The sequence below is a fragment of the Chiloscyllium plagiosum genome, unplaced genomic scaffold, assembly GCF_037043375.1.
Source record: "Chiloscyllium plagiosum isolate Xiang-an unplaced genomic scaffold, Cpla_swu_hap1 HiC_scaffold_19, whole genome shotgun sequence".
In the NCBI taxonomy this organism is placed as follows: Eukaryota; Metazoa; Chordata; class Chondrichthyes; order Orectolobiformes; family Hemiscylliidae; genus Chiloscyllium; species Chiloscyllium plagiosum.
Genome location: NW_028270157.1, coordinates 66,343,010 through 66,369,463, shown reverse-complemented (window position 1 = coordinate 66,369,463; position 26,454 = coordinate 66,343,010). Strand labels below are relative to the sequence as shown.

General features: G+C 43.6%; 1 protein-coding gene across 4 annotated transcripts in view; it reads left to right on the top strand.

Annotated features, from left to right (window-relative positions):
• svopl (SVOP-like) overlaps positions 1-26,454 on the top strand; it is a 166,469-nt gene that overhangs the window by 16,969 nt on the left and 123,046 nt on the right. For 3 of the 4 annotated variants that reach the window (XM_087997504.1, XM_043708975.2, XM_043708979.2), the window contains exon 2: positions 4,370-4,523. In XM_087997504.1, coding sequence (XP_087853630.1) covers positions 4,451-4,523 — 73 coding nt within the window. In that variant the 5' untranslated portion in view covers positions 4,370-4,450. Of the gene's footprint in view, positions 1-1,706; positions 1,778-4,369; positions 4,524-26,454 lie in introns of those variants that run through there. The other variant, XM_043708980.2, reaches the window with a different exon arrangement.

Below are 26,454 nucleotides of genomic sequence, written 5' to 3'. Positions count from 1 at the left end.
TGAAACTCATTTCAATGTGGTAAAATGTCCCAAGATGATCTCCTCTTCACTTGTGGTTTGTTTGCCTCTACTCTCCTCTTGGAGAACAAAACTGAGCCTGGAATTTTACTTTAACAAGTTGAAGTTACTGCTTATTTAATGGCTCTGTTTAAGTGTTTGAAAAATTTTGTGTGTTTCAAGGTGTTTTCTACACTGTTTGTTGGTCTACCCACAACCAACCTCCCTGTGTCAGTGCTTCTCAGGATGCACAGAGAGTCTTCAGTAAGTTGATTGGAAAAAAGAACATTGATGCAAAACTACAAGAACCAATTATGTTGACATAAAAGTTTCCAAAAGGCTGAAGTTGGAGTTTCACTTCCATTCAAAACTGACTGTGAATTTTAATACTGCAGGCTACAGTGGAGTGAGAGGAACCACTACATAGCCTCCTCCTTGCAAGGAGACTTGAACAGATAATGCAGACAATAGTACAGTAATTTTTCACTTTTACCAAGTAAAATCTTAGAACCTCAACAATGCAGGTAGAGACTGTTCGACTCATTGAGTCTGCACTGATCCTCTGAAGAGTATCCCACCTAAACCCACAACCCTACATTTCCCTTGGCTAATACATCTAGTCTGGATACTATATGGGCAATTTAGCATGGTCAATCGCAGCCTGCACCTCTTTGGAGACTGGGAGGAAACTCGAGCTTCCAGTGGCTGTGTGGGTTTCCTCTGGAAGGATGTGCAAACTCCACACAGATGGTCACCCAAGGCTGGAATTGAACCCTGGTCCCTGGCAATATAAGGTAGCAGTGCTACCTGTGTCCTCTTACTATCTTGACTATGAAGAGGCATGTTAATATAATTATGATATTAGCCATGAGTTCAATCCCACTTTGAGGTGTTCTATTGAGAGCTTGAATTTTATCTTTTAAAAATAGGAAAATAAAATGTAAAATCATTGACTGTAAAACTAAGAAGCCAACTTGTGCACAGTCCTTCAGGTAAGGAAATCCTCTCCACTTCCCTGGTTTGGGATATGTGACCCTAATCTCTCACTAATGTCACTTACCCCTAACTGCCCTGAAAGGTAATTTGTCACGTTACATTTTTAGGTAAAAAAGGAATGGATGATAAATATTGACCTTGGCAGTGATATACTCATTCCAAAATAATATTTGTTTTAAAAACTGACTGCTCTGTGAATTGTGATGCAAAGATTGGATTACACTAGAGGTTCTGATCATTTAGTTTTCTGCTACACTTAACTGGAGCAGTAATTCCAAACAATGTTGATAAAGTTCAACCCCACCCAGGACAAAGCTATCCACTTAACTGTCATGAAGTCACTGTCATTTTCATTTGTGAAAGGTGTAACATAAAGGAAAGTATTTTATCAAGAAGGATTTGATAAGGATAGCCAGAAATGACAATATAAATACACTTCTTACTACCAGACCCACATCCCAAAGAGACTTGTAAAATCATTTGACAGCTAGCTTTGAAGTAGAAAGTCTCTCAAATTGTTTGCAAATCTCTGCACACTTTAAGCTGACAAACCAGTCACTGCAGGGTTAAAGGAATGCAGCCAACTCTGCAAGGTGTACAAGCATGAGTCATCGGTTCCTGCTCTGTGGTTTCACTCTTTAAAACCTCAAATCGTTCGCTTCCTTTCAAATGTTGCAATGTTTAACAATTATTCACTACAATAATTTCTTTACAAATGTTAAAGAAATCCCAATCTAAAAGTTAGAGTGAAATTCAAAACATGTAGGGAATGTAGTCAAAGCAGGTAAGGAATGGATTAGTCTGTCTCCTCCCTGTCTTGACAAGTATACTACTGACTTGTGACTGTAATTATTAGAGTTCTGTTATCACAGAAGCCTTAAAGAGGAACTTGCCATGCGGTTTGTTTCAGACACTTTTTACACCATATTGTTAATTTTTATAGGAAATGGACAATTATGTTGAAAGGAGTTATGTTGCCTTTTATTTCTGTTAACGTTATGATCAGATCTGGAAGGGGCAAGAAAGGGAGAGACTCGTATTGAGTCTGTGGTGGGTATCCAGAGTGCCGGATGAAAATGGGAGAGGCGATTAGGTTGGGTCTGGGTTGGGAATGGAGTCTTGCTGAATGCAGTTCATGATTGAGGTCAGTGTGATTGATTGAAAACGGTCATTTTGGTAATAGTGAGTCTGGGTAAGTGCAGATTTTAATTCCTCACCTTTTCTTAGTGAACAAATCATAGTCATAGAGATGTACAGCACAGAACTTTCATCCAACTCATCCATGCCAACCAGATACCCTAAATCAATCCAGTTCCTCCTTCCAGCATTTGGCCTATATCCCTCTAAATCCTTCCTATTCATGTACCCATGCAGATGCCTTTTAAATGTTGTAATTATACCAGCCTCTTCCACCTCTGACAGCTCATACCTTAAACACAACCACCCTCTGTGGAAAATGTTGCCCCTCAGGTCTGTTTTAAATCTTGCTTCTCTCACCCTAAACCTATGCCCTCCAGCTTTGGACTTTCCCTCCCCACCCTGGGGAAAGGCTTTAGCTGTTCAGCTTATTCATGCCCGTATGATTTTATAAACCTCTGTAAGGTCACCCTTCAACCTCCAATGCTCCAGGGAACATAGCCTCAGTCTATTCAGCTTTTCCATTTAGCTCAAACCTGGCAACATCCTTAAATCTTTTCTGTACCCTTTCAAGTTTAACAACATCTTTCATATAGCAGGAAGACCAAAATTGAATGCAGTATTCCAAAAGTGGTCTCACCAATGCCCTGTACAACCCAAGGAAATCAGTCAATCCTCTGAGGTCCCTGACTCAGAGTCAAAGTTAGGGATTTTTTCAGATATTTCCAGGTGATTCCCCATTGAAAGATTCAAATTTTCAAGCAATTCTCCCATCGTCAGTGTGGTAAGTTGTGCACATAGTCACGGAGTGCAATTTCCAGGGTACGTCTGGTCTGAAGATATGAGCCAATTAGAGTCATAGAGATGTACAACACAGAAACAGACCCTTTGGTCCAACTCATCCATGTCAACCAGATATCTCAAACTAATCTCGACCCATTTTCCTGCACATGCCCTATATCCCTCTAAACCTTTCTTATGCATATATCCATCCAGATGCCTTTTAAATGTTGCAAATGTACCAGCCTCCACCACTTCCTCTGGCAGCTCATTCCACACACGTACCACCCTCTGCGTGAAAAGGTTGCCCATTAGGTCACTTTTAAATCTTTCCCCCCCTCACCCTAAACCTGTGCCTCTAGTTCTGAACTCCCCCACTCCAGGGAAAAGACTATTCTATTTATCCTATCCATATCGCTCATGATTTTAAAAACCTCTAAAAGGTCACCCCTCAGCCTCCGATGCTCCAGGGAAAACAGCCCCAGTCTACTCAGCCTCTCGCTAGAGCTCAAACTGTCCAAACTTGGCAACATCCTTGTAAATCTTTTCTGAACCCTTACAAGTTTCTCAACATCCTTTCGATAGGTTCTAGGACGCTGGCTTGTTACAGTGATCTTTTGTCTAACGTTGGTGTTCTAACAAGTTTTTTCATTTACAGTCTGATCTCTATAATATAGCTCTCTAGTATAGGTTATTCCAATTTCTCTTGCTAGACTTTCAACAGCAAGTGATTGTTAATATCATTATGACAATATCTTATGATGATTTGACATGGGCATTCTCTTTATCTTTTTTTCGAGTTCACATTTGCACAATGGCATGCTTTATGGAGTTATGTAGACTGTGGAGGCTGTAGACTATTATCATTGTCATCTGTAAATCTCAGTCACTCATTTCAAGTCACTTTAAAGGTTGTTGAAAAGCTTTTCATTCAAACCCAATCAAACTTCAATCATAGCACAAATAATAACTTTTGAGTGATCTGCCATTATCAACATCCTGCGGCTTAGCATTGACCTTAAATCTTTAGAGGGCATAGTTTTAAAGTGATGGGGGAAATGTTTTAAAAGGATTGAAGGGGCAATCTTTTCCACGCAGAGGGTGTGAATGTATGGAACGAGCTGCCAGAGGAAGTGGTGGAGGCTGGTACAGTTACAACATTTAAAAGGCATCTGGATGGGTACATGAATAAGAGTTTAAAACTGATATGGACCAAATGCTAGCAATGGGACTGGATTAATTTAGGATATCTGGTTGGCATGGACAAGTTGGATCAAAGGGTCTATTTCTGTGCTGTACAACTCTATGACGCTAATGACCAATCAGAAAAGTGCCAAAAGCCTAAATAAAGATATAAGCTTTAGTAAAATGGATGCTTGGGGAACAGCTTAAGAATAAAACAGTGTGCAATAATATTTGTTCCTGTATATCAATCTTAACTTCCTTTTTTTCCTTTTAGATCCCTGTTTTGCTGGAAAAATTGAATGAGCATTCACTTATTCCTCCAAAGGAGCCTGCAATTCCATTCCTATAAAGCAAAATGACAGCCAGCAAATCAGCAGTGATCAATTATATTCATCTGGATGAATCCTGCACACTCTCATTTCGAAAAGGTATGGGGTGGAACAGATATCTATTGATTTTCAATGGAAGAGCAATTCTAAAGTGGTAAAAGGGCATTCAGTCCTTTGACCCTGTCCTAGCCAAACATCCTCTCTCTTCCCTTACACCACTCTGTTTCTCCCTTTATATTTTCTGGCTTCTGTTTTTAACCAGTGTGGAGTGGACAGAGAACAGCTAGACCTAGGTTTTGACCAGGAGGATGCCAATAACTTTACACCCCACCTGATCTCACTTTGAATTGTTTGCACCATCAGTCTTAGCATTGATTTTAGCTTAAGTGAGCCACATTTGAAAAAGATTCCCATTCTTTTCCTGAAACAAAATCTTACTCCAAGCTGATTCTCTCCTTTATTTGTCTCGTGTATTCAAACGTTGGAACAGGCCACTGTCCCTCCCATACCTGAACACAACTTGGTGAAAGAGAAAGTTCTAGAAGGGAAGAAGGATTACCTTATAATATGGAGATGGAAAAATTGTTGAAGGAAATGATGTATAAGGTCTGAAAGGATTAATGTTCATGTTCCATTGCTTCTGGCCATTGTACTGATGTCATAGTCTAGAGGTGGCAAAGACAAGTTCTACATTTGCTTTCAGTTGGAGATGATGCATCCATGCCAACCCTAAAAGTTTCCAGTGATTATTCCTGAATTTATTGCTAGCATACAATAAACTTATTGTCATTTGAGGACAATGCCCCTTCTATAGATACACTACAGTAGTGCGTCCTGGAGTGGGACTTGAGCCCATGGTCATCTGATTCAGAGGCAAGTGAATTCTGATAACAATGCCTGGAACTCTGAGGATAGCAGATGATTCATTGCTGTTTCTTGGCAAATGTATGCACATCCCACACATTGGAAATGTCCTGAAGGGAGGTCTGCATGGGAGCACCAATACATTGACTCAGCTCGTTAGTATGCACTAAACAGGCAACTTGAGAATAGAGTAGATTAATTTTATCTCACTTTTTCAACCACAATGTGGTGTATATTCACCTGTGAGTGCCTTATGACAACACCCTGCATGAACTCCACAGTACAGATAGAAGTTTAAATAGAGGAGGTTGGATGCTCTTCAGGGGGTTCACTGTGGACTCGATGGACCAAATGGCCTGCTTCCATACTGCAGGGATTCTAATGATAAGACATAGAAACAGAAGTAGGCCATTCAGCCCATCGAGACACCTTGTCATTTCAATGAGGTCATGGCTGATCTGAACTCCACTTTTCTGCCTTTTGCCCATAATGCTTGCTTCCCTTACTGATTCAAAACCTGTCTGCCTCAGCCTTGAATATTACCAATGACTCAACCTCAATCCTCTGTGGTAAAGAATTCCACCGATTAACTGCCCTCCACATTGAGAATAAATTCCTCCACACTGCTGTCTTAAATATGTCACCCCTTATCCTGAGAATTTACACTTTTTTAAAAAAAAAAATTCACAAACACTTGAAGAAATGGTGAATGTGGAAAGGTGACAGGGTTGGAGGATGTGCTTACGACTACTAATTACGAGGGGGATAACACAGATCTAGATACCATCTATCAACCCCTCCAGAAAACAAACAGGAAATGACTTCACCACGAACCCCATCCCCATAAATAGAAAGCAGGAGACAACAGCTTCGCTTCACTTAGAGGTCGCCACTGATGATGTTACCTAGCCAGTTAATGAAATGTCTGGATATCAAACCTACACCATAAACCTCAACTTGCGCTACAAACCTTGCAGGGGGATAAATACCAACAGAAATGATTGAACTGGAAGGCCTGTTCCTGTGTGTAGCAGAATCTTCTGCTTCCGGTTGGGAGGTTGTGGAGTTGGGGAGGGCACTGCATTAAGTGGGTTGGTGATTAAACAAACCATACCTCCTCTATGCCTGTGCCTAAATCAAATCAGGGCAGAGGAAAGGCCCATAATCTAACTCCTGCCCCACTAACAATTGAGGTCCTTAAGTGGAGAACAACTTTAGTTGCATCTTAGAATTCCATGAGTGATGCTGAGGTTTTTGGAAACTTGTTTGCTTTCCTTAAAAAAAAAAACACACTCCTGTAGTGAATGATTCGGTACATTGGAAAAGCAAAGGTAGAAGAGACAAAAAAGTATTGGACTGTTGTCCAGCAAAAATGTAGCATGTGACACAGGATTTTCAAAGTTGTGTAGCCCTATATATGATGTTAATGTAGGAAATGCACTATCTATAAAACAGCTTTACAGAGTTAATCCAGAGAAGTTTTCGATAGTGAAGGAAGAATCAAATTCATGATGCTGAATGTTTAAAATAAAACACATGACACCAGGTTAAAGTCCAACAGGTTTATTTGGAAGCACTAGCTTTTGGAGTGCTGCTCCTTCATCAGGTAACTGTGGAGCAGGACCATAAGACACAGAATTTATAGCAAAGGATTACAGTATCATGCAACTGAAATAAAATATTGAACAAATCTAGATTGCTGTTAAGTCTTTCATCTTTTAGAATGGGTTGCAGATTTTGCTTCATTAATATGTAAATTCCATGACTTCTTTTAAGTCACATTCTTGAGAAAAGATTTCATTTTAAAAAAAAAAGGTGACACCTCAGCTCAGACAATGCAATAAAGGTGCATATTAAAACAGCCATCCCCTATGGACAAGCCCTACACACACAGGATCTGTTCAGATGAGGGGGAATGCAATGGACACCTGGAGGTGCTGAAGGATGCCCTTGTAAGAACAGGGTACGATGCTCAACTCATTGGTCACCAGTTTCGACATGCCACAGCGAGAAACCGTAATGATCTCCTCAGGAAACAGACACTGGATGCAACCGACAGGGTACCCTCCACTATCCAGTACTTCCCGAGAGCGTCATATTCTTCACAGCCTGCAAAACATTATCGATGAGGATGAGCACCTCACCAAGACCTTCCACATGCCTACACATCTCACCTTTAAACAACCACCGAACCTTAAACAGATCATTGTTTGCAGCAAACTGCCCAGCCTTCAGGACAACATTGACCACAACACTGTACAACTTTGTCATATCAACCACTGCAAGATGTGTCAGTGTCGAGGTGGATACCACCTACCATGTACACAGCAGGTACTCATGCGACTCAGCCAATGTTGTCTATCTCATATGCTGCAGGCAAGGATGCCCTGAGGCATGGTACATTGGCAAGACCAAGCAGACACTATAACAGCGGATGAATGGACACCCGCAAAGCCAATGCGAGACAGGGGTTTCCACTCTAGGCGGGGAAGACTACAGCGGTCAGGGACATTCTGCCTCGGATTTTCAGGTGAACATCCTCCAAGGCGGACTTAAGGATACGCAACAATGCACAGTGGCTGAGCAGAGGCCGATAGCCAAGTACGGTACCTTGCCGAATTACCCTATTCCTGACCCTCATGATTTTATAAACCTCTATAAGGTCACCCCTCAGTCTCTGACACTCCAAGGAAAACAGCCCCACCCTATTTAGCCTTTCCTTATAGCTCACACCCTCCAACTCTGGCAACATCCTTATAAATCTTTTCTGAACCCTTTCAACATCCTTGAGAGGAGGAAGGTGAGGGTGGACGGAGAAGGAGGGAAGCGAGTGGGTCACTCTGGGAGGGTGAGTGTGTTATGTTTAGAGGTGTGCTCACCCATGATGAGGAGTCTGCTACTGTGGGCGATGATGCCTTCCCTGTTGCTGGCACTAAACGTGTACACTCCGCCAGCACCACGCCCCACCCCTCGGATCTCTAGGCTCCTATTCGCCACCTGGTATCGTTGCATAAAAGAAGTTCTGGGATTTACATAATAATGAACCGAAAACTGCAACCCATTCTAAAAGATGTAAGATATAACAGCAATCTGGGTTTGTTCAATATGTAATTTCAGTTGTGTGGCACTGTTATCCTTTACTATAAATGCTCTGTCTTATGACCTTGCTCCACAGCTACCTGATGAAGAACAGCACTCCGAAAGCTAGTGCTTCCAAATAAAGTTGTTAGACTATAGCCTGGTGTTGTGCACTTTTTTGGACTCTCTCTCTCCATTTAAATAATAGTCTGTTTTTTAATTATTCCTGCAAAAGTGCATGACCCTCACATTTTCCTACATCAAACTCCATCTATCATGGTTTTGACCACTTACTCAACCTATCTACATCCCCTTGCAGATTTTGTATACCCTCATCACAACATGCCCTCCCATCTAATTTTATATTGTCAGAAAATTTACACTCTGTCCTAATCTCCAAATCATTAATGTAAAATGGTAAAGATTGTGGCACTCCAGTCGTTACATTTTTCGACCTGAAAAAATCCATTTATCCCAACTCTGTCTTTTGTGTTAACCAATCCTCCAACCTTGATAATGCATTACCCTCCAATACTGTGAGTTTTTATATTGAGCAATAACCTTTTATGTGACATCTTACCAAATATCTTCTGGAAATACAAATACATTTTATCCACTGTTTCCCTTTTATCAATTCAGCTTGCTATATCCTCTGAGAACTCAAGCAAATTTGTCAAGCATAATTTTTCTTTCTCAAAACTATTTGACTCTGTTTGATTAAGCTTTTCTAAATGCCTCACTATTTCTTAATAATGGACACTAGCATTTTCTCAATTACATATGCTAGGCTTGCACATGTACAGTTTCCTGCTTTCTGTCTCCCTCCATTCCTGGACAGGGTCGTTCCATTATCAGTTTTTTAATCTGGTGGAACCCTCTTGGAATCCATTGATTTCTAGAATATTTGACCAATACTTTCCCTCTCTCTGCTGCAACTTCCTTTAGTACCCTTGGATGCAGGCTATCTGGTCTGCAGAGATGTTTACCTTTACTCTCATTAGTTTATCAAATGTTTTGTCTCATCAATGAGATTGATATAATAGCTTTCTCTCTTTAGCATCTTGCTGGAGAAGCACAGCATCTGAGGAGCAAGAGAATCGACGTTTCGGGCATAAGCTCTTCATCAGGAATGAGGCTTGTGGGCCGGGGCTGACAGAAAAATGGGAGGGGGGTGGGGCTGTGGGGAAGATAGCTGGGAGTGTGATAGATAGATGAAGGTGGGGGTGGGGGGAAGGTGATAGGTCAGAGAGGAGGGTGGAGCGGATAGGTGGGAAGCAAGATGGACAGCTCAAGAGGGTGGTGCCAAGTTGGAGGCTTGGGACTGGGATAAGGTGGTGGAGGGGAAAATGAAGAAACTGGTGAAGTCCACATTCCCCCCCACCCCCCATCCCAGTCCCAAGCCTCCAACTCAGCACTGTAGACCTGTCTGTCTTCCTTCCCACCTATCTGCTCCAAGCTCCTCTCCATCCTGTCACCTTTCTCCCCACCCCCACCTTCATCTACCTATCACATTCCCAGATGCCTTCCCCACAGCCCCACCCCCCTCCCATTATATCCCTCAGCCTCCCTGGCCCACAAGCCTCATTCCTCGTGAAGAGTTTATGCCTGAAACATCGATTCTCCTGCTCCTCGGATGCTGCCTGACCTGCTGTGCTTTTTCAGCACCACACTCGACCCTGATCTCCAGCATCTGCAGTCCTCATCTTCTCTCTTTAGCATTTTGCCTATCTATTATCTTTGAGATGTTTATAGTGTCCTCCACTGTGAATACTTTTGGAAAATAATGGTTTAAATAATCTGCCATTTCCCTGTTCCCAATTATTAATTTCCCAGTTAATGCCACACTCACTTTAGCTACTGTCTTTCTCTTTATATATCTGAAGAAGCCCTTGCTGTTTGTTTTTTATATTTCTTGCCAATTTGCTCTCGTAATCAGTTTTCTCTCATTACCTTTTTTTAGTCATCTGATTCCTGAAATAATTCCTAATCTTATAGCCTCTCACTTATTTTTGCTGTAGGTTTTGAGTGAATACTCTACTTTCCTTAACCATGAATGTTCCATTCTTCTCATTGAGTCCTTTTTAATGGGGATACATGTTTTGCTGAGCATCTGAACTGCCCATTCTTGACAATCCCTTTTTAACCTGCCTCCATTATTTCCTGATTTATTGTTTATCTCGTGGTGAGGCAATTCTTCGGGGACCTGAAGATGACTCTTATCTGTGACTTCTTTCCATTGCCATTTCTTATTTTCACCCAAAGTAATTCCATGTCTCAATCTATAGCACCGATACACTGTCAAACTGCACTGATATCTTCCTTTATTAACAGCACTACCCTGCCTCCTTCACTTTCGTCCTTTGTTTTTTGGAACGTTGAATACCTTTGAATGTTGAGCTCCCCGGTGCTGGTCATCCTGCAACCACGATTCTCTAATAGCTATAAAGGTTTATTTGTTTCTATTTGTGTTGTCAATTCATCTATCTTATTATCAACGCAGTGTGCATTGCTGCTCTCTTGTTTCTTCCTGAATTTTTGGATTGCTCTTCAATTGAACCCTTTCCCACATCAATTAGTTTGCAGTCTTATCTGCAAACCTAGTTAAGATTCACCAGGACACTAGTCCCAGCATGGCTCAAGTGAAGCACATCCGAATGGAAGAGCTCTCTCTTTCCCCTGTACTGATACCAATGCCTTGTGCATTCAAACCCATTTCTCCCATAACAATATTTGAGTCAGACATTTGTCTTGCTCATCTTTCTTACTCTCTGCTAATTTGCCTGCAATCCAGTTAGTAATGTGGAAATTATTATCTTTGGCTCTGCTTTTTAATTTAGCCCTGAGTTGCTTGTAATCCCCCAGCAGAATCTTTTTCACAATTCTACCAATTGTTGGAATGTGTGGACCACAGCAACTGGAGCCTTCCCCTCCCACTCCAAGTTCCTTTCCAGACCAAGAGTCCTTAACCTTGGCACCAGTATGTAACACAGCCTTTGGAACTCTGTCTTCGCAGCAAAGAACAGTTCCTGATCCCCTTACTGCTCTGTTTTGTTTCCTCACTTGAATGGCACTCAGTGATGTATTTGCTTCCCTCATCCTCCCTGGGCCCTCAGCCCATATTCGGAGCAGAAGTCTCATACCTATCGGGCCAGGGGTCTGGCCGGAGCTAAATTCTGGATCGCAATACCTGACTCACTCACCATCATACCCTCCAGTTCCTAACTATGGACCTAACTTGATATAATTAAAATGTGATGTGACTGCCTTCTGAACCAGTGTCCATTTGCCTGTCCCACTCCCTGATGTGTCACAGCCTCCAGAGCTCTGACTCCATTGACTGAGCTGAAGTTCCTCAAGCAGCCTGTACTTGCTGTAGATGTAATCACACCAGCAACCACTAACTCCATCATACTACAGTTGCACACATTTCTACCCAACCATCTCTACTTATTTCATTTGGTTGCTAAATACTTTGAATTCCAAACTGGACTTTTCATCTGTAATAACATTTCTTGATTTAAAGCACTTGACCAATCGAAAACAACTTGACAGATTAAATGCCTGTTCTCCTGTAATGTCTTCAGTTCTGACAGGGATACCTTATGCCAGTTTTTATCTCCCATTGATGCTGTTGACCTTGTCATGCAGGTCCACTCTTCCACTCTCTCCACACTGGTACTGACTTGCTGCAAATTATGCAATTAGTTGTGTACATAAATGATTTCTTTCTTGTTAGCCAAACCTAGGAGGATCATTTATAACACCTGAATGAATTGTTTTATCAATTTTATTGTTTTAACAGCCAATTTAGTCATAAAATGTGATTGAATTTGTCAGTAAAAATGACTTATTTAGGCCACACTGTGGCTCCAGGCCAAGTAGATCTAGGGAAGTAAAATTATGGGCTACCTTGGATATGCCAATGCTAAATATAAAAAAAAGTTGCAATATATTGGCATGTGTAGTTTTATCAGAAACGTGATATAAATTTCAGCATTTTAGTGGCTCATTTGATCAATTTTAACTGTCGAAAATTATACTAAACGATTTAAACTGTCTGGTGGTACTTGCAAAGTTGGTGTCGGTGCAATGTTATCACAGAAGGATAAGATAAGTACCGAACAGCCAGTCAGTCCATTTTCTTTTCAAACTAATTTTATGTCAACCGAAATATTCAGCTATGGAATAGAAACTTTGAGCTTAACATTGGCTCTACAATATTTTAAAATCTGCATATCTAACAACTATACAAAGAATGTTATTTGTACGGATCATAATCCTCTGATCTCTCTAGAAAGATTCTATAATAACAGCCAATGCCACAACCATAAAATTTGATAATCATTTTTACTGCATGAATAGGCAATTCTGCAGTGGATGCTTTATAAAGACCAAATCTGGAAGAAAATGAGTGTTGTGATCAAAATACACTTATGTAGAAAATAACTTTATGGAAAGTCCATGTGTAATTAATGTGAATATTGTTGCTGGTCAAAGTGAAAGCTTGACAATTATTATGTAGGAATACGAGGAAACTTAATATAACATTGAAAACATCTCTTACAGTTATCTCTTTCATTTTTTTCCAATGGGTACATATAATGAAACTTCACAGCATTATTATTGCTGCTGTTATTATTATTTGGAAACTTGGGTTCTAATGAGAAAATGACCATGTGTGTAGCTTGAATTTTCATTTGGATTTCTATATTGTGTTGACTCAAAAGGAGAAGTCTTCTTTTCATTTTTGACTTCTGTGGGTGGTGGCAGGGTTTCTGTAATTGTTTACAGACATTTCAATGAAGAGTCAAAGTGTGGCGCTGGAAAAGCACAGCGGTTTAGGCAGTATCTGAGGAGCAGGAGAATCAACGTTTTGGGCATAAGCCCTTCATCAGGGATAGGGAAGGGGGATGAGAGATAAATGGGGGGAGGGTCGGGGGGAGGCTAGAGGGAAGGTGGATGGGAAGATGATAGGCGGATGCAGCTGGGAGGTAATTGTGATAGGTCAGTGTCGGAGAATTGAGTCCAATGGATCAGAGATCACAAACAAGGATCTTAGTGAAATTGACAAGTGGTTTATTACACAAAGTGATATTGCGGAAGAGAAATTAACCAGGCTGACACAGAACTGATTCTCTGCATAGATGGCCAAATGTTCTTCCCCAAACAGAAATGTTGGCATATTTTTAGAGGTGTACAACACATAGGTGGTAATTGTAAAGCAGTTACAGTACAATGGTGAAAAATGTAAAAAGATTAATTTCCATTCTGTTCATTCTTGTTTTAATCAAGAGTCTGGCAGTAGCAATTCCTTTGTAATGACACAGGAGATTCCAGCCATCTCCGTGAGTGGGTGAGAATGTTTGCAAGAGGATTCTTCAAATTATTTCCGGTCCACGCGAATATGTGCAAGTGTCCCTTCTCCTGGCATCCAGATGTGTCCATTGTGTTCCTCCTGCGAGCATAGTTTTCCGGAGCCTCTTGGTCTGCCTGTTGGTTTATGCGGTGTTGGTTTCAATGGGAAACAAGCCTGCCCTTGGGGTGTTCAGACTGCAGTGCTAATCAGGCTGGGAGCTGATTGTGAAAAGCTATTTTAGGGAGTGCATTCTCTGGTCTAGGAAGGGGCTCAGCCATGTCTGGTTTGGCCATGTCTGGTTTTATATGTTAGCCTGTTTGGTCAAGACTGGAGCACTCTGGGTAGTTTCTGTATATGTTGGCAGGCTTGGTTTCTGTGTTTTGCAGGCCAGCTTCTGTATTGCCATGCTGTGGGTGAGCAGGGTGTCAGATCGTTTTCCTGCAGTCAGTGGGGTGGGTGGAGCTGTTGGGTGTGAAGGAAGATGGACAGATAGGACAGGTCAAGAGGACAGTGCTGAGTTGGAGGGCTGGATCTGGGATGAGATGGGGGAGAAGGGAGATTTGGAAACTGGTGAAGTGGATGTGGATACTGTGTGGTTGTAGAGTCCTGAGGCAGACGATGAGGCTTTCCTCCTCCAGTTGGCGGATGGTTTTGATTTGGCGGTGGAGGAATCCCAGGATTTGCGTGTCCTTGAGGGAGTGGGAGGGGGAATTGAAGTGACTGGCCACAGGGCGGTGGGGTTGTTTGGTGCATGTGTCCCAGAAATGTTCCCTGAACCACCCTGTGAGTCGGAATTCTGTCTCCCCGAAGTAGAGGAGACCACATCAAGAGGAATGGATGCAGTAGATGAGGTGGGTGTGAAATCTAATCAAGAAAACCTTGAGATGAATAGTTCAGTGTTTTAGAAACCAAGGGTAGAAGATAAGATACAAAAAAAAATGGCTTATTGCTTAGCAAGAAGGCTTGCTTCTGATTCTGGGAAACAAAGGCAGAAACAGTTTCCTCTTAGAGAAAGAACAATCCAGAAGGTTAGTGAATGTACACATTTCTCTCAAATAAAAACAGCATTATAGTTTAAACGTATCAAGAACAATCAGGGCAGGAGCAAAGAATTTCCAAATGGTTTAATATAATAAAGAGAGAGTTCCAGAAAGAGAAGCCTGTGAAAGAGATGTTCAGGGAAACCATGTTAAAAAATAAGTGAGTTGTGTTGGCAATTCAATAGTCTCATGAAAAGACATGAACAAAAGAAGTGAGCACTGAGTAAATGCAGAGATTTATTTTAAAGGAACCAAATTTTGCATGCCAATGGAAGAACATAGAACAGTACAGTATAGCCCCTTTGGCTCTCAATGTTGCGCCGATGTTTTATCCTACTCTAAGGTCAAACTATCCATCATACTCTTCATTTTACTATTATCTATGTGCCGATCCAAAAGTCACTTAAGTGTCCCTAATGTATCTCTTGGCAGTGCATTCCACGCACCAATCACTCTGTGTAAAGAATATATTTCTGATAGCTCCGCTCAACCTTCCTCCAATCCCCTTAAAATTATGCCCCCTTGTGATAGCCATTTCCACCCTGGGAAAAAGTCTGTGGCTATCCACTCTATCTATGCCTCTCATCATCTTGTACACCTCTATCAAGTCACCTCTCATCCTTCTTTGCTCCAATGAGAAAAGCCCTAACTCCCTCAACCTTTCTTCATAAGACCTGCACTCCAGTCCAGGTAGCCTCCTGGTAAATCTCCTCTGCACCCACTCTAAAGCTTCCGCAGCCTTCCTATAAATGAGATGACCAGAACTGAACACAATATTCCAAGTGTGGGCTAACCAGGGCTTTATAGAGCCACAGCATAACCTCGTGGCTCTTAAAACTCAAATCCTCCGCTCATGAAAGTCAACACACCATATGCCTTCTTAACAACCCTATCAACATGGGTGGCAACTTTGAGGGATCTATGGATGTGGACCCCACAGGTGTGGATCCTTCTATTCCTCCACACTGCCAAGAATCCTGCCTTAGCCCTGTATTCTGCATTCAAATTCAACCTTCCAAAATGAACCACTTCACAGTTTTCCAGGTTGAAGGCATCTGTCACTTCTCAGCCCAGCTCTGCATCCTGTCAATGTCCTGCTGCAACCTACAACAGCCTCGACACTATCCACAACTCCGCCAACCTTTGTGTCATCAACAAACTTACTATCCCATTCTTCCATTTCCTCATCTAAGTCATTTATAAAAATCACAAAGAGCAAAGGTCCCAGAACATATCCCTGCGGAACACCACTGGTCACCAAGCTCCAGGCTGAATACTTTCCACCTACTTTCCACCCTCTGGTCTTTTATGGGCCAGCCAATTCTGTATCCAGACAGGCAGGTTTCCCTGTATCCCATGCCTCCTTACTTTCTGAATGAGCCTACCATGGGGAACCTTATAAAATACCTTTCTAAAATCCACATCCATATACACCCTCCCAACCCTTCCTTGCAAATCCAGCACTTCCAGCAAGTGCTCCCTAAACAACCTCCATATTTCTGATGCGCATTTCCCTGAGAACACCTGTTCCCTATTTATGGTCCACAGTTCCTGCCTAATAGCATTGTAATCCTCCCCCCCCCAATTAAATACTTTCTGACAACATCTGCTCCTATTCCCCTCCACGGCAATAGTAAAGGTCAGAGAATTGTGATCATTATCTCTGAAATGCTCTCCCACTGTGAGACCTGACACCTGATCTGGTTCATTGCCAAGCACCAAATCCAATATAACCTCCCCTCTAGTCGGCCTATCGAAATAGAGTCAGGGATCCTTTCTGGACACACCTGACAAACTCTGCTCTGCGCAAACTATTTGCACTAAGGAAGTTCCAATCAATATTCGGGAAGTCAAAGTCACCCATGATAACAACCCTGTGACTTCTGCACCTTTCCAAAATCTGCCTCCCAATCTGATCCTCCGTGTCGCTGTTGCTATTGGCAAGTCTAAAGAAAACTCCCAATAAAGTGACTGCTCCTTTCCTGTTTCTGACTGCCACTCATACTGACTCTGTAGACAAACCCTCCTGGACGACCTCCCTTTCTGCAGCTGTGATACTATCCCTGATTAGCAATGTCACTAACCCTCCTCTTTTACCTCCCTCCCTATTCCTTTTGAAACATCTAAACTCCGGAACATCCGACAACCATTCCTGTCCCTGTGATATCAGAGTCTCCGTAATGGCCACAACATCGTAGCTCCCCATGTACTGGTCCATGCTCTAAGTTCATCACTGTTATCCTGACACTTCTTGCATTAAAATAGACACACTTTAACCCATCACACTGACTGCACCTTTGATCTATCAACTGTCTATCCTTCCTCACAGATTCTCTACACACTGTATCTGCCTTTTCACCAGCTACCCCATCCTCTGCTCCGTAGCTCTGGCTCCCATTCCCCTGTCAAACTAATTTAAACCCTCCTGAAGAGCTCTAGCAAACCTCCCACCCAGGATTGGTGCCCTCTAGTTCAGGTGCAACCCATCCTCCATGTACAGGTCCCACCTTCGCCAGAAGGGATCCCAATGATCCACATGTCTGAAGCCCTCCCTCCTACACCAGCCCTGCAGCCACATGTTCAGCTGCACTCTCTCCCTGTTCCTCACCTCACTAGCATGTACCAATCCTGACATTACTATGCTGCTCATCTTGCCTTTTAGCTTCCAACCTAACTCCCTATATTCACTTTTCAGGTCCTCATCCCTTTTCCTAGCTATGTCTTTGGTACCCGATGTGTATCATGATTTCTGGCTGCTCACCCACCTCCTTAGCTGTGCCAACCTCCCTATAACACTTCTCTATCACCCCCTCAGCCTCTTGAATGATCCGAAGTTCCTTAAGGTTCAGTTTTCTAACGCAGTCTGTGAGGAGCTGGAGTTGGGTGCACTTCTTGCAGGTGAAGTCAGTAGGGACACCAGTGGTGACCCTTATCTCCCACATCCTGCAAGAGGAGCATGCAACTGCCCTAGCTTTCATGCCCTCTGCTCTAAATTGTCAAAATAGATTTAAAAATCCTCACCTTACTAATCCTCCACACAGAGTCTTTGTGCTTTGGTTAGAGGAGAGAGACGAGTGGGAGACACTGCATGTGTAGTGCTTTGGGTCAGGCCACTGCCTGAATATATTAGTTCCGCTTGTGTTCAGCATTCACTCTGTTGATTCACGAGGTGAGTATTTAGTATTCAAATTTACCTTCCTGGCTCGTGCTGTCTCAACTCCTTGTTTTGAACACCTCTCCCCCACACCCCCCACACACATTAAATCTCCCTTCTCCTTTGACCTAAGGCAATCAACCCTAGCTTCTCGAGTCTCCACACATTACAATTTCTTCATGATTCTCAGATGCCGGTGTCAGACTGGGGTGTACAAAGTTAAAAATCACACAACACCAGGTTATAGTCCAACAGGTTTAATTGGAAGCACACTAGCTTTTGGAGCGACGCTCCTTCATCAGGTGATTGTGGAGGGCTCGATCATAACACAGAATTTATAGCAAAAATTTGCGTGTGATGTAACTGAAATTATACATTGAAAAATTGATTGTCTGTTAAGCCTTTCATCTCTTAGAATACAGTGATAGTTTCACTTCTTTCATGTGTAAATCACAAAATGCAACTTTTAAAAAAAGGGTTTTCGGGTTAGCTGTTAACAATGGTGATAGCTAGACAATATGATGAAGGTGTTAGCCCCCTGTGTTCTCTGTCTATGACCTGATGTTTAGATTGATTCTAATCTAAAAAGTGAGATAACAGAGTTTTACGTAAATTCATGCAGTTTTTAAGCTCCAAGTTCTATATGAATGTATACAGTTTTTGACCAAAGTGCAATGTAACTCTGCAAGTACAAAAAAATTCACCACACAAAATATATGTGTGCATGTGGGTGTGTGTCTGTGTGTGTCTGTGTGGATCACCTGTAATGTGACATGAACCCAAGGTCCCAGTTGAGGCCCTCCCTATGGGTACCGAACTTCGCTATCAGCCTCTGCTCAGCCACTTTCCTCTGCTGTCTGTCCCGAAGTCCACCTTGGAGGCTGGTCATCCGAAGGTCCGAGGCTGAATGTCCTGGACCACTGAAGTGTTCCCCAACTGGGAGGGAACCCTCCTGTCTGTTGATTATTGTGCGGTGCCCATTCATCCGTTGTCGTAGCCTTTGCTCGGTTTCCCCAATGTACCATGCCTCAGGACATCCCTGCCTGCAACGTATAAGATAGACAACGTTGGCTGAGTCACATGAGTATTTGCCATGTACACGGTGGGAAGTGTTCCCACACGTAATAGTGGTATCTATGTCCACACTCTGACACGTCTTGCAGCCTCCACCATGACAGGGTTGTATGGAGTTGTCCTGAGAGCCGGGCAGTTTGCTACGAACAATGATCTCGTGCACCAACTCTACAGCAGGCGCCACCACCTTGAAATTCAGATGGAGTCCACACTCATCACCTGCACATAGGATACATCAGTACAATTACGTGACATTGCCAAACAGACAAGGCGACAAAACTACACCACGTACATGCACGCCAAGAACAAAACACTGGAGAAGTTTGGCATTCTTACCAGTAATAGAAAAGCCCATCCTGGAACCATAGTAGACAACCTCCATCAAGGATGGACACCTCAGCACCACACTCTACCGCAAACCCACAGATAACCTCACAATGCGACACTTCTCCAGCTTCCACCCAAAACATATTAAAACAGCCATTCCCTATGGACAAGCCCTACGCATACACTGGATCTGCTCAGATGAGGAGGAACGTGACGGACACCTGGAAGTACTCAAGGATGCCCTCAAGAACGGGGTACAATGCTCAACTCATCGACCGCCAGTTCCGACATGTCACAGCTAGGAACCGTAATGACCTCAGGAGATAGACATGGGCTGCAACTGACAGGGTACCCTCCGTTGTTCAGTACTTTCCAGGGGCTGAAAAATTATGCCATGTTCTTCGTGACCTGCAACACATTATCAATGAGGATGACCTCCTCACCAAGACCTTCCCCACACCTCCACTACTTGCCTCTAAACAACCGCCAAACCTCAGACAGATCATTGTTCGTAGCAAACTGCCCGGCTCTCAGGACAACTCCATACAACCCTGTCATGGTGGACGCTGCAAAACGTGTCAGATTGTGGACATAGATACCACTATTACGTGTGGGAACACCTCCCACCTTGTACATGGCAGGTACTCATGTGACTCAGCCAACGTTGTCTATTTTATACGTTGTAGGCAGGGATGCCCTGAGGCATGGTACACTGGGGAAACCGAGCAAAGGCCACGACAACGGATGAATGGGCACCGCACAACAATCAACAGACAGGAGGGTTCCCTCCCAGTTGGGGAACACTTCAGTGGTCCAGGACATTCAGCCTCGGACCTTCGGGTGACCATCCTCCAAGGTGGACTTTGGGACAGGCAGCAGAGGAAAGTGGCTGAGCAGAGGCTGATCGCTAAGTTGGGTACCCATAAGGAGGGCCTCAACCGGGACCTTGGGTTCATGTCACATTACAGGTGATCACCATTGCACTACAAACACACACACACATTCCTACACGGACACACACTCTCACATACACATGGACACAGGTACACACAGACGTGCACACAGACACACACTCCCACACATGCACCCCCTCACAGACTTAAGATATTCTGCACTCGCCACACACACACACACACACACACACTTTCTCACACTCAATTCCCACCCCAGACAGGCGCACACAGACAGACAAAGACCCACATGCACACACATTTTGTGTGGTGAATTTTTTGTACTTGCAGAGTTACATTGCACTTTGGTCAAAAACTGCATACATTCATATAGAACTTGGAGCTTAAAAAGTGCATGAATTTATGTAAAACTCTGTTATCTCACTTTTTAGATTAGAATCAATCTGAACATCAGGTCATAGACAGAGAACACAGGGGGCTAACACCTTCATCATATTGTCTAGCTATCACCATTGTTAACAGCTAACCCGAAAATGCAACTTTTAAAAAAAGGGTTTTGTGATTTACACATGAAAGAAGTGAAACTATCACTGTATTCTAAGAGATGAAAGGCTTAACAGACAATCAATTTTTCAATGTATAATTTCAGTTACATCACACTGCAACTTTTTGCTATAAATTCTGTGTTACGATCGAGCCCTCCACAATCACCTGATGAAGGAGCGTCGCTCCAAAAGCTAGTGTGCTTCCAATTAAACCTGTTGGACTATAACCTGGTGTTGTGTGATTTTTAACTTTGTACAATTTCCTCAACACTCATGCCTTCTCTTCTTTGCATCTTTTGCCTGACCTCTACATCTTTTCAAATGTATGTTGTTTGAAATTGTTAATCACACTCCAACTGAGGCCCAACTCATGGTGTACAAAAGGTTCAGCATCACTTACTTTGTTTTAAATCCTCTCTCTGTATTTCTGAGACTCACTAGTGTGTACACCATGCGATGTAATGCTGAGTGATGTTTTTATAATTGATCTCGCTGGTTTCCTGTAACTTGCTGTCATTTTGGAATCGAGTTCTGTCAGGCGATTCATTACAACCTGTTTATTTGACTGTGTAAGGTCAGGAGGATGATTAATTCACTTCACCGCTGTATTGCAGTCCTACTCCTCGCTGATTCAGTCACAATACAATAATTTGAAATGCAGCATAGGCCGAACCAATAACGTTATTGGTTTGAGCCGAAGAATATCGGGCACATATTTTATACTCATTCTTGGCACATTACCATCAATGTCAAAGCCAAAATTTAATACCCACCCCTTCATATTATGGTTGGAACTAGGAGAGAGAAAAAAATAAATATTTCTTCTGATATAGGGTCAAACAATGTAAACACTAAATTATACATAAGTCATGTCTTCACCTCTGTCATGAAGCTGCTAGAGAGAACTGTCTCCTCACAGTCGTACAATCTTGCATTGCTTCACAATGATATAAACTCTGATTTGCATATTCACAGTAACCCTTCACACTACATCCCCCTCAAAGTCTCTGATCATACCCATTATATCTTATAATCTACATCTTCTTATGATGCACCCAGTTTCTCTTGTGAGGGCAGGAGTGAAGCATCTGTTAACCCCATGCCACGATATTTACTCATCTGCATGTCTTCAAATCTGACATCTGCTGTTTTGAACACGCAAGGCTTTTGGCCATCAAATGCTATGACAACTTCAGGATCAATGAGATGCAGGACATATTCTAATTTCCTTTAAATCATGAGCCACCCTCTTTTCTCCCCCTCCCCCCACTCCCATCTTTACCGCTACTTAATCAGTTCTTACTGCTATGCCATGTGGCAATGGACACGATAAACGTTCCCTCCTCATTTCTCCTGGCCCTGCCTGCACCAGCTGACACAGTTGACCACAGCACCCTCCCGTAAAGCCCCTCCAGTCATCTGGCTGCACAGGCCTGCACTTATCGGCTTCCATTCTTATCGTGCTGTAGGCAGGGTATTACTTGCAATGATTTCTCCTCAGCTGTAACTCCTGAACTTTCACCACGCACCTGTCCTTGGCCCCCTTCTATTTCTCATCTACGTTGTTCAAAAGATTAGATCCCCTACAGTATGGAAACAGGCCCTTCTACCCAGCAAGTCCACACCACCCCTGTGAAGAGTAACCCAACCAGACCCATTCCCCTACCCTATATTACCCCTGACTAATGCACCTAACACTGTGGGCAATTTAGCATGGCCAATTCACCTCACCTGCACATCTTTGGACTGTGGGAGGAAACCGGAGCACCCGGAGGAAACCCACGCAGACACTAGGAAAATGTGCAAACTCCACACAAACAGTTGCCCGAGGCAGAAATCGAACCCAGGTTCCTGGTGCCGTGAGGCAGCAGTGCTAACCACTGAGCCACCGTTCTATGGTTAGCACTGCTGTGGTGTTGGACCATGTGCGTCCACTGATAGCAAGCAGCTCTACTTTGTCACCACCTCTATCGAATTCTCCATCATTGCTAAATAATCAGACAACGTCTTCAACATTCAGTGCTGGATGACCTGTTCCCACCTCGGAGAGCTTCAGTGTCACTGCCTCGCCATGACCGTTGTGTGCACAAAGGCCTTCGTCAAAAAGCTGCTCATGGATCCCTCACATTTACAGACCCTCCATTCAGTGGATCTAACATCCGACTAATGTTAACTATTGTGCGGTCTGAATATTATCCAGTGACCTGCCTTGCTCCCCATTACTAGTCCATGAATCTGAGTACATTCTGACTATAACCTCTTTGCAGCGTTCTCCTCCTGTTTTGCGTTAGTGTGGATGAAGGAAGCAGCCTTTCTTGCTCTGGTGGGTGAGACTGACCCTGGTTTGATTCCATGGCCCTGGCTCATTCTGGCCTGCTGCCTACTGTGTGATCCATACAATCACAAGTTGAAAGGGGGTAGCCAGTCAGTCCTGCCTGCAGTGCTCCATTGTTTGCACGTGGGCTTCGCTGCCTTTGGAAACTTGACAGATCTTCCCATGTTTGAAACGTCAGCTGAAGTTGCAGCTGCCGTTCATGTGACTTCAAGGTTCACTATCTGCAGTGTGGTCACTGCCTTTGCTACCTCCTCTTGCTGGTCTAGCAGATAGCCAATTCTACATGTGCAACAGTCCATTGGAGATGTGTGCTGATGGTGGGTGTGTGCAGAAACCAAATAATGCAGTGTTTTTAGATGGTGCTGCAACCTGTGAGCTTTCAAGCATTGCTGTATCGCTGGTCTGCCACTTACCTGCTACCCTCAGCTGGTGGAGTTAAATGATCCTAGACCTTGAAACCAGAGCTTCCGGTCTTCCCTTGGTAAGTAGTTCATCCAATGCTCTCACCACTACCATAATATCAATATCAACTCTGGTCTGTTACCATTCATTGACCTTCTTAATATACTTCTGTTTGTTCCATCTTACAGCACTGATGCACTTGTCTCTCTGATATTGTTAAAGTGCATCACTGTGATGTTGTTCTAGCTTGGTGAAGTAGCCATTCTACCATCTTATTTTCTTTATTCATTTATAGATGTAGGCATCACTGGCTAGCCTGAATTTATTGGCCATCCCTAGTCACCCTTGACAAGGTGGGGGAGAGCTGCGTTCTTGAACTGCTCCAGTCCATTTGGTGTGGAGACATCCGCAATGCTCTCGGGGAGGGAGCTCCAGGAATTTCACCTGTGACAGGGAAGGAACAGTGATATATTTTCAACTCGGGATGCAACTTTATAGCTGTTGGTGTTCTCATGTAACAGCTTTCCTCCTCCTTCACAGAAGTGGTTATGAGTTTAGAAGGTGACTCTCTGAGAAGTTTTGGTGAATTTTTGCAATGCATCTTGTGGATAGTAAAGACGAGTGGCCAATATTCCATCGAATTCCTGACTTGTGCCTTGTCGATAGTGGCCAGTGTTTGGGGAGGTAGGAGGTTAGTTGCTTCCTGCAGGATTCCTGGCCTTTGAACTGCTCTTGTAGTTACAGTAATTACATGACTAGTCCAGTTCAGTTTCTGATCATTGGCAACTCCTAAGATGTTGATAGGAGTCTCCTATCGCTCTGTGCAGTATTCACCCTGTCTGATTGAAGCAATCCTGGATAAATATATTTTCTCTGGTTAAATAACTAATTGGTTTTAAGGTTAATGAATTGAGCACCTCACTTATCTTCCCAAGTCTGTACGGTCACATTCTGTCCTGCCTGGGTGAATAATTAAACCAATCATATTTGTGAGCAAGTAAATTGTGCCAAAGATACCAAAACAATGAATTCTTGTTGAGATGTGAACATAATGTTAGCTTGACCTGAGATAGGAAAGCGGGGAGGTGTGGTGCAGGGAGAGGGAGAGCTAATTTAGACTTGGAATAATGGAAGGAGAGCACTGGGCTGGAGCTGGATAATGGTGCCAGCTTAATTTATTGGCATGGAGTGTAATAGGCCTGTAATAGGGTGTCAGTGGCGGTGTGTGTTATGGGTGCTGAGATTGCAACCATCTCATTTTCAATCACATATACACCCATTACCCTCCCTCACCAACTCCCCACCCCCAAACCATCCCACCTCCCACACACCCCAACACACTATGCCCCATTCAACTCCCCACTCACACGCACTCTGAACAACATCCAACTCCCCACCCTCACACAAACTGTACTGTACCCATCCTATTCCCCACCCTCTCACGCACACACTCTATACCCCATCTGACTCTCTCACACTCTCTCACACTCTCTCACACACTCTCACACACTCTCACACACTCTCACACACTCTCACACACTCTCACACACTCTCACACTCTCTCACACTCTCTCACACTCTCTCACACTCTCTCACACTCTCTCACACTCTCTCACACGCCTCCAACTCCCCACCCTTTCACATGCACTCTGTACCCCATCCAACTCCCCACCCATTCTCACACAAACATATTGTACCCCATCCAACCTCACTCTCTCTCACACTCTCTCTCACACTCTCTCTCACACTCTCTCTCACACTCTCTCTCACACTCTCTCTCACACTCTCTCTCACACTCTCACACACTCTCTCTCTCACACACTCTCACACACTCTCACACTCACACACTCTCACACTCACACACTCTCACACACACACACTCTCACACACACACTCTCACACACACACTCTCACACACACACTCTCACACACACACTCTCACACACACACTCTCACACACACACTCTCTCACACACACTCTCTCACACACACTCTCTCACACACACTCTCTCACACACACTCTCTCACACACACTCTCTCACACACACTCTCTCTCACACACACTCTCTCTCACACACACACTCTCTCACACACACACTCTCACACACACACTCTCACACACACACTCTCACACACACACTCTCACACACACACTCTCACACACACACTCTCACACACACACACTCTCATCGAACCTCCCACCCTCTCTCACTCTCTCACTCACACATTGTACCCCATCCAACTCCCCACCCTCTCTCACACACTCTGTATCCAACCCACCCTCACACACACACGCACTGTACCCATTGAACCTCCCACCCACACACACACATGCTCTCTCTCGTGTGCGCGCGCGCGCGCACACACACACACACACACTACCCCATCCTCTCACACACACTGTACCCCATACAACTCCCAACCCTCTCTCATGCACTCTGTACCCCATTCAACTTCCCATCCTCATACTGTACTCCACCCACTCACGTGTACTCTGTACCCCATCTAACTCCCCAACCTCTCTCTCTCTCTCTCTCACCCTCTCTCTCTCTCTCTCTCACATACACACACACACACACACACACACACACACACACACACACACACACACACACACACACACACACACACACACACACACACTCACTCTTTATCCCATTCAACTCTGCACCCTCTCACACACACTCTACCCCATCCAACTCCCCAGTCTCACAAGGACTCTGTACCCCATCCAACTCCCCACCCTCTCAATCACTCTCTACCCCATCCAACTCCCTGGCACTGCTGCCTCACAACACCAGTGACCCAGGTTCGATTGCACACTCGGGCGACTGTCTGTGTGGAGTTTGCACATTCTTCCTGTGTCTGCGTGGGTTTCCTCCCACAGTTAAAAGATGTGCAGGTTAGGTGAATTAGCTGTGTTAAATTGCCCATAGTGTTCTGG